This window comes from Durio zibethinus, chromosome 14 (genome assembly GCF_047325235.1).
Source record: "Durio zibethinus cultivar Kanyao isolate XHJ-2024 chromosome 14, ASM4732523v1, whole genome shotgun sequence".
NCBI classification, from domain to species: Eukaryota; Viridiplantae; Streptophyta; class Magnoliopsida; order Malvales; family Malvaceae; genus Durio; species Durio zibethinus.
The window spans coordinates 24,548,094-24,563,419 of NC_143175.1; the positions used below are offsets into that span (position 1 = coordinate 24,548,094).

Here is a 15,326-nt window from a genome sequence, read left to right on the forward strand (position 1 = left end):
AGGAATGCGGACTTTTTCTCTTTCTCTTTTCATTTTTTTAACTTTTAATCCAAACAAAGTTTTTTAAGGCCCAACATGTGAACTATCCCTAGTTTTACACGTGGCTATCAGAATCTAAACGAAGTAAATATTTTCTGTCACAGATTTTCTTGTTCCTGGTTTACCCGCTTGACTAATGGAAGCATGGTTCCTTCGTCTTAAAACAAGAAATTTTCGACGTAAACCGTTTGCATATCAACCAATTTTCAATTTTTCATTTATTTTTAAATTTTTTATATTATACAATCTAACTTCTATAAAATTGATTTTTTTATTTTTTGGTAGTGTTTTCTTTCATGAACTCCTTTGATTGAGTAGCTGCTAGAGTTTTTCGTTAGGCCGAATTATGGCTCAAATTGACCAAATTTTGCTAATGACCAGACCATAATACACTAGTTTGATGATCTTTACATGAAATAAACATTGATCATTTCAATACCCTATGTATACAGGGCCTACCAAATTATAACAAAATTTTTTCATTGATTGCCTGTCTAATATAATATGGTGGCATATTCTACCTTTCAGCTCCTGCAGTAGAAATGGGAGATGTTAGGGTTCGTGATCACTGGAGGATAATGGTGGAGGAATGTTGTGCTTGGAAGGCGCAGTTGGCCAGCAGCAGCTGATGGGGAAGTAATTGTTGAAGATGAGAATCCTGATGATGCTGCAGTAGGGAAGAGTGGCAATGGATTTGCCCCAACATAAGGGCCTTGGATTTGCCATGCCCAGTTTGTTGATGAATCTACTTCTATCCTCTTCTCTGTTGCTCTTTCCTGTAAATAACACAGAAAATCAAATCATAAATCATCGTATCATACATAAAAGAAAACAGTATCACTTGAAATAAACATTACACACTATGCATGGATTAATGATCAAACAATTTCATAGACTAACCAAAGAAATGAGGGGCTTACCCTATAATGCGGAAAGGAAGTGGGATTTGAACCATTCCAGTTTGGAACATGCTTGAATGCCATTGCCTGGCCAGGACTAGGTTGAACCCTCATTATTGCTGGAGCAGAGTTCTCAATCTGAAGAGGGAGAATATAAGCTTTTAAGCAACTAAATGCCTCCTGGAATCAGAAAGCTGAATTAAACTTAAGGATTTCAAACTTTTATTGGCATTACCCTTGCTCCCCTCTCAAGAGGCAGGCCATCCCAGACATGCTGGAAAGCAAAGTTTCTTGAATTGTCATTCACCCTTTGAGGATCCGATGTAAAAGGCGGTGCAATGCCCAAGTTCAGGTCAAGACCTTGATTCTGGTCTGTAACAAGAGGTCGACAATTCACATATACACTTATGCAAGAAATTGTTTATAGACATACGAAGATGACAAGTTTCTAAATACAAATAATACCTCCATTTTCAGATTCCGAGATTAGCTCCCCCTCATATGTGCTGGGCTCGAAGTTGGTGACTGCTTCTCTTCCATTACATTTTAGAGCAGCCTTGTCATAAGCCCTGATTTTCAAAGAATAACAACAAAAGAGAATCGGAAGTCAGACTGGTTTAGAATTCAATTATTTGATGGTATTACAAGAGAGATTGAATTTATGATCTAAGGACCTTGCTGCTTCTATCTCGCTATCGAATAGCCCAAGATATATATACCTGCAGGAAAGGAATGTATGCTAACCCAATGAAAACCAAGTTTCCGGCAGTTACAATGAACCAATGCATTCATGATTCAACTTCTTAGTTTACTGTCACTACTTTAAAACAACATGTCCGAACCAATATACTACCATCTCGGATGTAACAAAATTATTATATATAATAACAGAAAATTAAAATTATGTGATAAATTAGCAAAAGGATGCTTACTTCTTGCCTAGAAATTGCCCCATTCGAGCTTCCCATCGGCCGCATTTGTGCAATGTAACTCCCCTGTATTTGGAACTACCTCTTGAAAAGCCAGTGCTCTGCCTACGCAGGATATGCACAAATTCCTCCTTTGTAAAATTTCTCATCTACAAAACCAAACATTTTTAAATCAATTTTTTTGTATCACTTTCAAAAGCATAAATTAAAATTTTAAAACCTAAATGCCCAACCTGCTTAATATCATCTTCATAATCACTAACATTAAAATTAATATCCGCATCAACTCCTCGGAACTTAATTGCTGCTCGGTCATATGCCCTGTCGAACACCCCAAACAAATTTAACCTCAAATTTTCACCATTTATTAAATAAATTTTTTTTAAAAAAAAAACACTTGACCAATTTGAGAAATTTACCTTGCTGCAGCTTGAGCTGTGTCAAATCCTCCTGTAAAAAAAAAAGTCGAAAGCAGCCAAATTTTCACAAATCAAAATAAAAAACATACAGCTTTTAAGCAGCGCAAAAAGGAGGGGTGGGGGGAAAGCATTAAATTTTCCTCACCCAAGTACACTTGTTTCCCACAATCCCTACATTAATTTAAATAAAAGAAGAAAAAAAAGCCAATGAGAAAGTAGAAAATGAAAACAAGTTTAATAAATATTAGAATTAAGCAAAATTAACTAGTAATAGTCAAGGTTTAGTTAAACTTGAGCTATTGAGCAAAAAAGTACAACTCACCAAATATGAGATTCCCATCGTCCGGTTCTACGATAAAACGTGACACCACGATATTGAGAACTTCTGGAGCGGGGCCCACGTCGACTCTTCTTCACTTGTTGCCTTAACTGAACCTGCTGTTCTTGCTGGGCTACGATCCTCTGCTCCGCGCCACCACCGCCGTGCTCCGACGCTTCCAGGGACCCGCCGAGATCCAGCCATTCCTTCTGTGACAATCCCGTTGACTTCCCCCCATCTCCCTCGACGTTGACGGGGAAAAGCGGGATGGTCGTGTTGTTGTTTTCTGGTTCTTCGTCTTGGGCGGCTTTGAGGATGCCGAAGGAGTAAGCGAAAGCGTCAGTGCCAGCGGCGTTGGAAGAAGAGCCATCGTCGCCGGTGGTGGTTGTGGTGTCGGCGTGAACGATGGAAGAATCAAAGCTCCCAGAACTTTCCATTCGGTTATTATTATTATAACCATAAATGTCATGATTCTCTCCAGCCATCTCCACCGAAACATCACCAACCGAAGTAACACTCAAGTTAAGATCCAGCATCGCAACTAAGCTTAAAAAAAAAAAAAAGAACTACAAAATGAAATTGGAAAACAAAGAGAAGAAAGGCGGGCTTGGGGTGGTGGAGGAAGGAGACCTCAAGGAAGGGTTAGAGGATTCATTTGTTTGTTGGGTGGAGGCTTTGCAGGAATTAACGAATAAAGACGAGAAAAAGAAAGAGAGAGATGGGAGGGTCCCTCAAAAGGGAAAGATGGGACGTATGCAGAAACAAGTAGCTGCCTATTTTGCCATTTTGGATCATTTAAAAACGAAAAAAAAAATCATTCAAAACCCCCCATTAGTATTACTAAAATGATTTCAAAGCTAGAAATCGAGTGTGAATAGACTATCACTAGCCCTAGGCTCAGCCACTGAGAGACAGAACCCCCCCCACCCTCCACCGTCAGCCCCTCATTCAACACGTGTCGTTCATATACATCTACTTTCATAGTTTTCGACGCCCCGAAATCCCCACCAAACTACGTTTATTTAAGTTTATTTATTGGTACCAAACCTTATCAGTAGCATATAGAAACATAGCATTTACTAGATTTTTACAGGAATCAATGAATCATGATGGTTTTTGCATGGATTCCAATGTTTGGATTCCGCCACGTCCTTAATTGCCCTTAATTTTTTATTCTTGCTTCTTAAAGCCATTTTTATTGGTTTTTTTTTTTTTTTTTAGTTTGGCTTGGATTTATAAAATCTATGAGTTGATATGCTTCTGTCAATCAAAACATTAAATAAATTTTATAGCACAAAAGTGTCGCATCCTTTTCATTTATAGCAATAGGCTTTACTATTATTAGAAAAACTTTATTTTGTAAGATTTATCCAATCTCACTTCTCTTCCTAATCATGTTAATCTTAGATAGTACTTATATTATAATATTTAAAATATTTATAAGATTAATTCAATTAATAACAAATAAATTCCTTTTTCATAAATAATATTTCAAAAATAAAAATTTTAAATATATTTAAAATTCGAGGATACCTTTGATATTATAAAAAAAATAAAGATGAAACAAACACAATTGCCTTTTATTGTTTATATAATAATATTTTGTTAAAAAAAAGTTAAAAGTTAAAGTATAAATGGATAAGGTTAATTATTTTTATTATAAATATATTTACCACCCTCTGGCCTGATTCTTCAATGAGGTAGGAAGGATTACCACTATGTTATAATTAAAATCGTTAGCCTACAGTTTTTATCCTATTTGAGAAGTAAATTAACAAGACTCATAGATGAGAATTAATAATAAGGGATATTATATAATTTCCAAGCATATGATATTCATAATAAAATCTAATCAAAATAAAATATAAGCTCCGATCACGTGGTATGTACTGTATTATAAAATCGTTTGAATCATATATTTGATTATTAAGCAGAAAAATAATATTTTTGTTATCATATACACATTTTCATACGAATTTTATTCCTTGATTAAAAGTCTAGTCATAAAAATAAAATTATGTTAATAGAAAATATGATATATTTTTTCAATTTAAGGCATTTATTTTAATTTTTTTATTCACTTATGTTTTATTTGGATGATTTAATGATAAAATAACATGATGATATATAGAAAATATTATTTTATCGATTATTTAAATAAAACTTTAAATTATGTTTGATATAAAAGTTAGTGTGGTAAAATTCCATTCATTTCACACTAGATTTATAAATAAGATTTATGATATATTTGAATGGACGATACGGTTGATTTTAATGATAATAAAAATAATAGGGGAAGTTAGATTTATTATTGTAGCAATAAAATTAATTATTATAATAGTAAAATTAAAATTAATAATGAGATATATATTTGAATATAAAAATAATGATGATAATAAAATAAATTATAATAAAAATAAAAAATAATTGATAAAAATATTATATTAAAACTTATATATAATAAAAATGATAAATTATTTAATATTTATAAAATGAATAAAGAATTTATAATTTATTAAATTATTTTTTATCAAAATAATAATTATATTAATAAATAATTAAATTAGTTTATATCATATAATAATTTTATTAACAAATAATTAAAATTTATAATATAATATTGTAAAATATATATTAATTTTTAATTTAAGAGAATATTATGTGTATTAATTATTTTAAATTTACAGCCTTCAAACTTAAACTTTAATAACGTATAAAATTGATAAAAAATTAAATGGATTTAATTTTTTAAAATAAATGAATTATTAAGATGTTAACTACATAATTTCGACAAGTCAAATGCAAATGAAAACTCAAAAGAAAGTAAAGTTGGATTCTAAAAATGAGGAACAAAAGAAAAAGGAAACCAAAAAAGATAGCCTACAATGATGATCTAAAGAGGGAGTGCTCCGATGATGATTTTTTTGAATAAAATGAATGCAAGTTGGGCGAGGGATTGTCTTAGGTTTGAGAGGGCAGCATCCATACACGTCGGCTACGTTCTAAAAAGGCTCTAACTGACCATGTGGGCCCAACCCAAAAAACAGTATGGACCCTTTTTTTTGGGGGGCGATTTAAAAAAAAAAAGGAGTAAATTATTATAATAAATAAAAAATTTTATTTAAAAAAGAGAGAAATTTGTCGGTTTTGAAGGATAGAAATTGAATTCCCGACGTGCCCTCGGCAGATGCGACAAAAAAGGACGAATAACAGCACGTGCCTTTTTTATTTAGTCCACGCCAACGTGCTTTGATAATCACATTCCTTAATTGTTTAATTTTTTATGTGTTAAAATAAAAAAAAATACAAAGCTGCAATATTCGATTAGATTTTCAAAATATCCCAAATATAATTGACCAAGCTAATTAATTTTTAAAGATGTTTGTGGAATTGCAGTCAGCTTGCGACTAAAAAAGAATGATTTTTATTTTTTTAGATTTTTAAAAGAAATTAATTAAAAGGGTAAGTCTGTCATTATGAATGAAAGTGAGTGAAGTTGAATAGGTTAAGAAAACTAAAAAGAAAATGACAAGTTGTTGATGATGATAGCTTGTTCTCACTAACATTAATCAATTTGTTTCTGCTATCTGCTTAAAATCCTAAAATTATGACATGTAAAGTGCAAAGGCACTACTTCGAGGAGATCAAGAGTGTGAAAAATATTAATTTAAAGCAAGTTGGACAATGAATAATAACCTTAAAATTTTTTTTTTTTATGTTAATTTTTTTAATCATCTCGATGCATGAAAGGTATGCCTATGTTGCTCTAGTCAACCCACACATTAAAGCTTTGTTTAAAAAAAATTTGTTAATTTAATAATTAAGTTATAAAAAAACAATTATAATTTTTTTTTTTAATAATGAGACGACTGCAAGGATCACGATGAAGTGGGCGTCGGACTCCTCACTTGAAAAAACTTGCAAGAGGGCATGATATGGGCCACTCGAGGCACCAGCATTGCCTTAAGGCCGGAGAATATATTGGTAATGTGGTTGTAAAACAATAAAACAGGCCTATTTCAGATCCCAGACAAAGAAACTAGTCCGAGTTGTGGCGCATAGGCCCAACGCATAACCTTTCCATATTGAGTACTAAACCTCAAAATTAGCAATCGAAGACAACTCTAAAGGACACCGTTTTCATCATAGCTGCCACTTCATCAGTCTGCACTCTGCAGTAGTTAGGGGAGAGAAATTTTCGGGTTGGAAAATACTTGTGCTCCAAACAAATTTCTAACAGTAAGTAAGACACCGATAACCCACAATGCTAATGGTTGCATAAAGGATTGATGATATTGGGAAAAATTTCTCCTTGAAATGATTGGAATACTAAAGTAGATACTACTAACCACAAATGATTCAGTATTAACTTCAACCACCTGAAACGCTGATTTTTTTTTTTTTTTTTTTGGAGCGTAACTATAGAGATGGGTTTACTGGAAGATTTAGACACTAATAAAAGACAGCCTGCAGAACTCATAAAAATCTTCACCATTATTTATCGTAGGAACTAGTTTAGAAAACTGATGTCAGAGACATAATCGAATACGCGAACATTCTTTTGAAGCCATTCAGTTCCCTCCCGCCCAACATAAAGAAAACAAGAAGCAAAAAGAAATGAACACAGCAAACATTTCATTAACATAAAGATCAACGATACTTGTCAGCTATTTAATTCTTGTTCTCATTTCAATGGAAACTATTCCACTAGCCATAAAATGCGATAACAGGGTGGAAGCTATAAAAAGTGCATGGGAGCATGCCATTCCACTAATTTTCATCCCAGCCGTTCCCATGCACATCTCCAACCAGCAAAACAAATAAAATGTCAACACTAAATCAAAACTGATGCATTGTCTGCGTGAATTTCTAAAGCAAAATCTAAATTACTGCAACACACCCAACCACTTAGAGAAGTTCTCAAACTCTGTGTAATCACTATCAGAGATCATATTCTGATAACATGCTTTGCCCGCTGACTTGGTAGCTGTTGCCTCCTCCTGAAACATCCAAGAGAAAAACAAATGGAAAGAATAAGGAGCCGTCAATAAACTAACATCACATTAAATAAATCAACATTTCCAGAAGGCGAGTTCTAAAAAAGATATGGGATCCATAGGAATAATAATAATAATTAAAAACACAAATAAAAACATGCAGGCCAGTATCATTAATACACAAAATTTTTATAAAGGATGAACAGAGAATACAATGACATGCCATATAAAAAATTGATTAAAATGCCAATGAGGCCTGAGTAAGAATGTAAAATTCAGGACACAGTTTGATTCTTATAAAGATGCAAACTGTTGCCATCATAATTTGAATATCACAAATGACTAGAACAGGGTAAAGTGATCAAAGAGGTCAATTTGTGCTCAAAGTCATGCTCAACATAAGGTGGAGCCATTAATGCATTAAACTCATCTAGCCTAGCATATGACTAAACTAAATGACAAATAGCGCAAACTGAGCCTTCTCCCACTTCCTACTATTATATCGACAAAATCACACCAAATGAGAAACATGGAGAAAATATGACTAAGGAACAGGTATAAGCTAGTCATCTATATAAGTATCACCCCCAAAATGCAAGATATATGTTCCATAACGAGCAACCAATACTGGTATTAAACAGTGTTGCAGTAGCAACAGCACCTTATTGTCAACAAAGCTAATATCTCAACAAATAAAACGCGTAAAAACAAAAATAGGTACACTTCTAAGAGCTCTACATCAAAAAAGAATAATATCAAAAGCACAACAATGTATATACAGCAATTAATCAAACAATTATGAAGTTATGATAAGCAAAATGATTCCTTTACTCGTATAATAGTCGCAATCAAATTCAGGAAATGAAACACCCAGAGACATTAAACATCAAGTAAAAGCACACAAAATTGCAATTATCATCATTCAGAAACTAACCAACGTTTAATGCTAAACCAAAACAGAATTGATATACCTTAGAGATGGGCTTCCTCTTCTTGTCAAGCTTCTCCTTCTTAGCCTTAACACGTTGTGCCTCAGCCAAAAGAGCCATCCTCCTAGCAGTCTTTGCATAAGGGTTCAACTTCAGCAAAGCATTCAAGTTCTTAAGTGGATTCTTCTTCAAAGGTGCCCTCTTCATCTCCTTCTTAATCGGCTTCACCACCGACTGCACCTCATCAGAGTTAATAATCCTAGCGAGGTCAGCATTCACCATCTTGGCACAAGGCAAGACGTACCCTTTCTTCTTCTCAGAAGGCTTATCAAATGATCCGTAAATCGAGTCCAGCTTCTCGTAAGCCGATTTTGTCCAAATAATGAACCTTCCAAGGTGTCCAACAGGAGCGAGTTTCAACAGATTAAGCCTCTCCACGTTGGCAACCTCGACTCCAGGAATGTTCCGGAAGGCTTTAACGAGCTTTGCTCCCTCAGTTCCATAAACAATCAACGGACCTTAACCGGAAATGTACCTGCGGTTTCTCATTTTTCCTTTTCCAGGTCGGATGCCTTGGCTGTCCTTAGCCTTTTCCACGTCAGGAAATGCTCCGACCAGTTTCAAAACCTTAATTGCAGAGGAGGTTTTCTCCACACTCTCCACAGCGTCAGATATGACCAGAGGCATCTCTGGGACAGCCTCGATGCGGTGGCCACGTGCCATGACGAGGGAGGGAATAGCAGAGGCGACGATGGCGGAGGCAACGGCGTAGCGCTTCTGGTTAACATTGATTTTCCGGTGCCAGCGAAGCCAGATCTTGGTAGGAGCAAACATGCGGCCTCCACGACACATGTTTCCGAAAGCACCTTGACCAGCACGGTGAGTGCCACCGCCGGGAACACGAGGAATACGAGAAACGGCACGGCCGGTACCCCAGGATTCAGCGGAGGTTTGGTGACCAGCGAGTTTAGAGACGGCGTAGGGTTGGCGGCGGTTTTGGAGATGTTGTCGCGGACGAAGGTGACAATGTCGGGTCGGATCGAGGCTTTCATGACATCAGTGAGTGGGACGGTTGGGGCGGCGTCAGTGGCCACGTCGGATTCAATGGTTTGGACGGAGACCAGAGGGCGAGCGGCAGCAGCGGTGGCTGCCATTGTTTAGGGTTTGGCCTGCGTGAGAGAGGGTGGAAAATGAAGTGAAACGAGACGGAGATGGAGGGACGCTGGGTTTAGAGTAGTGTAGAAGAGGAGTTAAGAAAATGTGTTAGGGTTCGGGTTGTTTGGTTACGGGGATTATTCTGTTCTGTCAGTAAACGGGCCAATGGGTTATGATTTTGGGCCGCTAGACCCGAATATAATAGCCTTGTTATACCAGAGATTGGCTTGTGCCCTCGTTTAAGACTCTTTTCGTTTTGCTTCCAGAGATTGTCGTTTCCCCTCATTGCTATGATTTGTATGCATTAGTACATTAGCATGCAATGGAATCACACATAATCTTTCTCCTTCCTTGAAGCAATTATGCTTGCATCAGACACTAGCTTGATTTATCTGCTGTTGTCCATGTCTATTTAATAACTCAGCATGGTCAAATTTCAGGAAGCAAAGCAAAAAGTCCTTCTCAGGGTTTTTCCTGACAAGTATGTTACCTGGAATCCTAGACAATCAAACTATCCCATGTCTGAAGGGGTCGATCCCATAAGATCTTTGTCATCAATGAATGGTTATGACATGGGAAAGGAGGTAATGTAACAGAAACGTTCTCACATGTTTTGTTCTAGTTCTCTGGGAGGAATAAAACACTTTACTCTTGAATGATTGAGTTGGTCTATAAGAAGAATATTTTTTGAAACATTCCTTCTTTCATTGATTTACGGAGGAAGATGACATTTTTTTTTCCAAATTGGATCCCCACTCTTTCATTATTAACAGCACAATTCCCCTGCATTGTCATTGGTCTTTTGTTTTATATGCAATTTTGTCTTTCTTTGCCCCTACTAATTGGTACTATATCTAGGCTAGAAGCTACACTTGCATATGTTGACAAGCAACAGTGTCTGAAGGAGTGCAAGAAAATTCCAGCAAGCCATCATCAAAACTAGTCTAAAGCTTTATAATGTGATTCGTGATCTTCTTTTTTGTCCTATTGTGCTTCCACCTATCATCTTCCGCTACCTATTAAGCGTTGTCCGGGATCCTTCGTACAGGTTAATCAAAAGTCATTTTCAAGGATAGACAAGAATGATCGGAAATTGTAGGATAAGAGATATTGGAGTTTTGAGCTTGACAGGGTGAACGTGGACTTGGACTTTGTGAGTTATGAATCTTTCTTTGAAAACCACAACAAAATAATTTTACCTGTCTGGTAGCATTGAGTGAACTATCAAGGGAAACACAATTGAAGTTGAATTGCCAATGATTCTAGACGTGAGCGTGTTGAAGTTTGCACGATTAATGAGATCAGCCCTGAAATTAACTTTTAAAAAGCCAGATTAGAAAAAAAACAAAGTAACTTGACAATCTTTTCTTGCTGATTTTTCTTTCAATATGGAAAAACCATTGTTCATGTTGATTCCAGGTTTGCTCAATGGCTGAATCTTGGAGTTTCTTGAGAAAAAGATAGTATTTTCTAACATACGAATTGTTGAAAATTTCAAATTATACATGAAAACAAACAAACTAATATGGCAATTGTTATCCAAACGAAAATATTACAAGGTAATTCATCTGAGTGTAAAATCTTGTGAACCAAGTAAGAAAGCTAGGTCATCTGCCCCATCAATCAAACCCTTTTTTTCAACGGAGAAAAGGGAAAAAATGGAAAAAGAAAATGGAAAAGAATACAAGCTAATGGCCCCTCAGGCTCCCAATTTGCCACACCATTTCATGAAGCCTCCAGCTATATATATATAGCTTCTTTTGATCAGTTGTACTAATATTTTCTTTCCGAGCTTGCTTTCTTTCCTCTGAAACCTGTTCAAATTTTAAAAATTGCCATCAATGGCTATGGCAAAGGCACAAGGTGAGCTAAAGAAAACAAGGGTACCAAAAAGAGGGCAGATCAAGGTTAGAATCATATCCATTATAATGGAGTCTGTGTTAAGAGTAGCATCAAAAGCAGGTAGAGTATTGCAAAGAAAGAAGAAGGTGACATCAAAGGAAATGCAGCTTCCAAAAACAAAATAATAAGGGTGATTTCATCTCTACAGAAAATGGCTAGTTAATTTCAACAATTGTCATCTTCAGCATTGTTTATACAAATAAGCTGGTTTAAGCTATTGCTTTATCCTTTCCTGCATTGTTCCCTGAAAGTAGTACTCTCCAAGAGAATTCTCATCTGTATCTTTCTTTCGATTATCCCCCACTCTCCCCTTTTCGGTTTATTGTTTTTCCTTTCTTTCTCTTTGTAAGACAAATCTTGGCAGCAAAGGTTTTATCTTTAATCACTAGCATTATTCTTTTTTTTTTTTGTTTTTGTGCTGTAAATTTGTGAATGGTTCCATGCCTTCAGCCATCATCTCTGGTTCTGCTGCATGAAAGTAGAACTTAAAGACCAGATGCAATGGATGAAACAAAACTTTGTTATCTGTACGGACAAAAGTACCAAATAATTGGTTTTCTGTTTTTTTGGTTTAGTTTTGCAATTGCGTGTATGAAATATTTTAGTGAGACTGTGGGAGCATGTGGGGACAGGAATCAAAGTGCAATTACACCAAAAAGCTAGGCAAAGTCATATATATTCTGGCTGGAAATGCATTTAAGGCTGCCAACAGAATTTTTTTACTGGAATGTTTCCTGTAATTTACAACTTCTTAAAGGCAATTTTATGTTAAGATAAGAGTAGAATATTGTTGGATAAGGTACTTTCTTATCAAATTTTCCGACATGATCAATTATAGTATGAAACAAACAAGATGGTCTTCGCAGTGAAAAAGAAATCACAAGGACAGACAAATAAGTCCATGAATCAATACTATAAACAATTCGCCTTGTGATTCTTCCCTTTTTTATAAGCTCATATTTCACCACAATTGGATCTAAAGATTTTGTAGATTATGATGCAAAAAGTAATATAAAACATGGGTTTTTTTTGTGGTAAAAGTTTTATGCTTCCTCAATCAAAAAGGAAAAGGGAAAACTGACTACAGTAATCCTCTACCTTGAAACTTGACAATGTTCATGAACCCATTTTTATCTGAAAAAATTACTATAATTCTTCAACAGCATTATTTGTCACCTCAAAGGTGAACAAACTTTCTTCAGTGACCCGGCAAATCTAGAATGTGTTCTTGACTAATTCTAGCCTAATTTTTTTTGCCACATAAATTGAAACAAAGCAGTACTATTCAATTCATCCTTGTAAATCTTGCTTCATCAGTAATCATATAGCCAGCCGGGGTGTTCTTCACGCACACAATGTTGTTGAAATTTGAACCTTGAAATTCAAAATATGACACTTTGGAAACCTGTGAAATTCACAATTGACCAAGTTTGATTGGTCTATTTACTATGGTATGATCAGCATTGGAGATAAACCTTTTTCTGTTGATTTGCATTTCCACAATAAATTATTTAATCCATCGATTCATCTTTGACATAAGAGAAACAAATTACAGAACTCCAATCAAAGTTTTGTTGTAAAGAAGAGAGAAGAGTAAAATTATTGTTATTATTATTTTGCAATCTTCTTGTTTTCATATTAAGGTCAGACCAATGGGAGGCACATAGCACCTGTCGTGCGGCAAAGTTGATGAACACAATTAATTCTGCTCTCTCCAGCAGTGGAAATTCAACTGGAATTCATGAGCTTAAATCTTTCCCTCGGCGAAAGCACAACAGATATATAAATGCATGCATCTGGGATCGAACAATGACACTGCCAACGATGAAATAAAGCAAAGTAAATAATTGGACAACGCATGAGAGATCAGTGTAAATCAGGTTAAAACAATGTTTAAAAGATTTTATTCCTCACAAGAGAATCATGCTTAAATGCTTCAAAGCTTAAATGAATAACAAAACCACAATTATACTCGTGATCCTCTTGTCAATACAGATTGAGAGACACCCAGCGTAAAAATTAGGATACAACTTGCAATTCAACCATATGCTCATGCAGCACTAGGCTTATAGGTGAACCTTGCAAAATAAGATAAAGGACGATAACTGCCACTCTGCCAGGATAACAGCAAGTTCAGCAGTCTTAAGCTACAGGTGAAATTGTGATGGCAAGTAATTTGCAGCAGGATCGTAGAATCAACACTTTAAAAGGCATTTGGACTGAAGACTCCGCGCTTCTCAAAATTAAGCTTCTGCATTAGGCTCGTGAATTTGAATAGACCTTTTTGCTAAGCTTGCTTCTAGTTCATTTAATTCATCCATGTCCAATTCATCATCGTCATCGTCATCATCATCTGGAAGAGCTTTAGCATCAGCAGCAGATGTTGCTGAGGTACTTGGTCCAGCAAGCCATCACCAAAACTAGTCTAAAGCTTTATAATGTGATTCGTGGTCTTCTTTTTTATCCTATTCTGCTTCCACCTATCATCTTCCGCCACCTATTAAGTGTTGTCTGGGATCCTTCATACAGGTTAATCAAAAGTCATTTTCAAGGTAGACAAGAATGATCAGAAATAATACGGTAAGAGATATTGGAGTTTTGAGCTTGACATGGTGAACGTGGACTTTGCTAGTTATGCATGTTTCTTTCAAAACCATAATAAAATAGTTTTGCCTGTCTGGTAGCATTGAGTGAACTATCAAGCTGAAACACAATTGAAGTTCTATTGCCAATGATTCTAGACGTGAGGGTGTTGAAGTTTGCACACTTAATGAGATCAGCCTTGAAATTAACTTTTAAATAGCCAGATTAGAAAAAAAACAAATTAACTTGACAATCTTTTCTTGCTGATTTTTCTTTCAATATGGAAAAACCGTTGTTCATGTTTGCTCAATGGCTGAATCTAGGAGTTTCTTGAGAAAAAGATAGTATTTTCTAACATATGAATTGTTGAAAATTTCAAATTATACATGAAAACAAACAAAATAATCTGGCAATTGTTATCCAATCCAAAATATTAGAAGGTAATTCAACTGAGTGTAAAATCTTGTGAACCAAGTAAGAAAGCTAAGTCATCCGCCCCACCAATCAACCCCTTTTTTTCAACAGAGAAAAGGGAAAAAAAGGAAAAAGAAAAAGGAAAAGGATACAAGCTAATGGCCCCTCAGTCTCCCAATTTGCCACACCATTTCGTGAAGCCTCCAGCTATATATATATATATATATATAGCTTATTTTGATCAGTTGTACTAATGTTTTCTTTCTGACTTTGCTTTCTTTCCTCTGAAACTTGTTCAAGATTTTAAATTTGCCATAAATGGCTATGGCAAAGGCACAAGGTGAGCCAAAGAAAACAAGGGTGCCAAAAAGAGGGCAGATCAAGGTTAGAATCATATCCATTATAATGGAGTCTGTGTTAAGAGTAGCATCAAAAGCAGGTAAAGTATTGCAAAGAAAGAAGAAGGTGACATCAAAGGAAATGCAGCTTCCAAAAACAAAATAATAAGGGTGATTTCATCTCTACAGAAAATGACTAGTTAATTTCAACAATTGTCATCTTCAGCATTGCATACAAATATGCTGGTTTAAGCTATTGCTTTATCCTTTCCTGCATTGTTCCCTGAAAGTAGTACTCTCTAAGAGAATTCTCATGTGTATCTTTCTTTCGATTATCCCCCACTCTCCCCTTTCTGCTTTATTGTTTTTCCTTTCTTTCTCCTTGTAAGACAAATCTTGGCAA

At 35.4% G+C, this 15,326-nt stretch overlaps 1 protein-coding gene and 1 pseudogene across 3 annotated transcripts; both read right to left on the bottom strand.

Annotated features, from left to right (window-relative positions):
- Positions 1 to 232: 232 nt before the first annotated feature.
- On the bottom strand, positions 233 to 3,524 carry LOC111294353 (APETALA2-like protein 3). 2 transcript variants are annotated; one of them, XM_022887632.2, is made up of 10 exons: positions 2,609 to 3,524; positions 2,432 to 2,457; positions 2,287 to 2,317; positions 2,101 to 2,188; positions 1,871 to 2,016; positions 1,613 to 1,657; positions 1,404 to 1,507; positions 1,174 to 1,310; positions 960 to 1,076; positions 234 to 815 (listed from the first exon to the last, which is right to left on the bottom strand). In XM_022887632.2, exons 1-10 carry the CDS (start codon positions 3,139 to 3,141, stop codon positions 564 to 566), a joined length of 1,479 nt encoding a protein of 492 aa, XP_022743367.2. In that variant the 5' UTR covers positions 3,142 to 3,524; the 3' UTR covers positions 234 to 563. The 2 variants fall into 2 exon arrangements, with proteins under 2 accessions (XP_022743368.2, XP_022743367.2); XM_022887633.2 differs by lacking the exon at positions 1,613 to 1,657 and having other exon boundaries at positions 233 to 815.
- Positions 3,525 to 7,265: 3,741 nt separating this feature from the next.
- LOC111294150 (large ribosomal subunit protein uL4-like) lies at positions 7,266 to 9,778 on the bottom strand (annotated as a pseudogene). The gene is made up of 2 exons (XR_016327847.1): positions 8,574 to 9,778; positions 7,266 to 7,605 (listed from the first exon to the last, which is right to left on the bottom strand). The product of XR_016327847.1 is annotated as a large ribosomal subunit protein uL4-like (transcript).
- Positions 9,779 to 15,326: the final 5,548 nt, after the last annotated feature.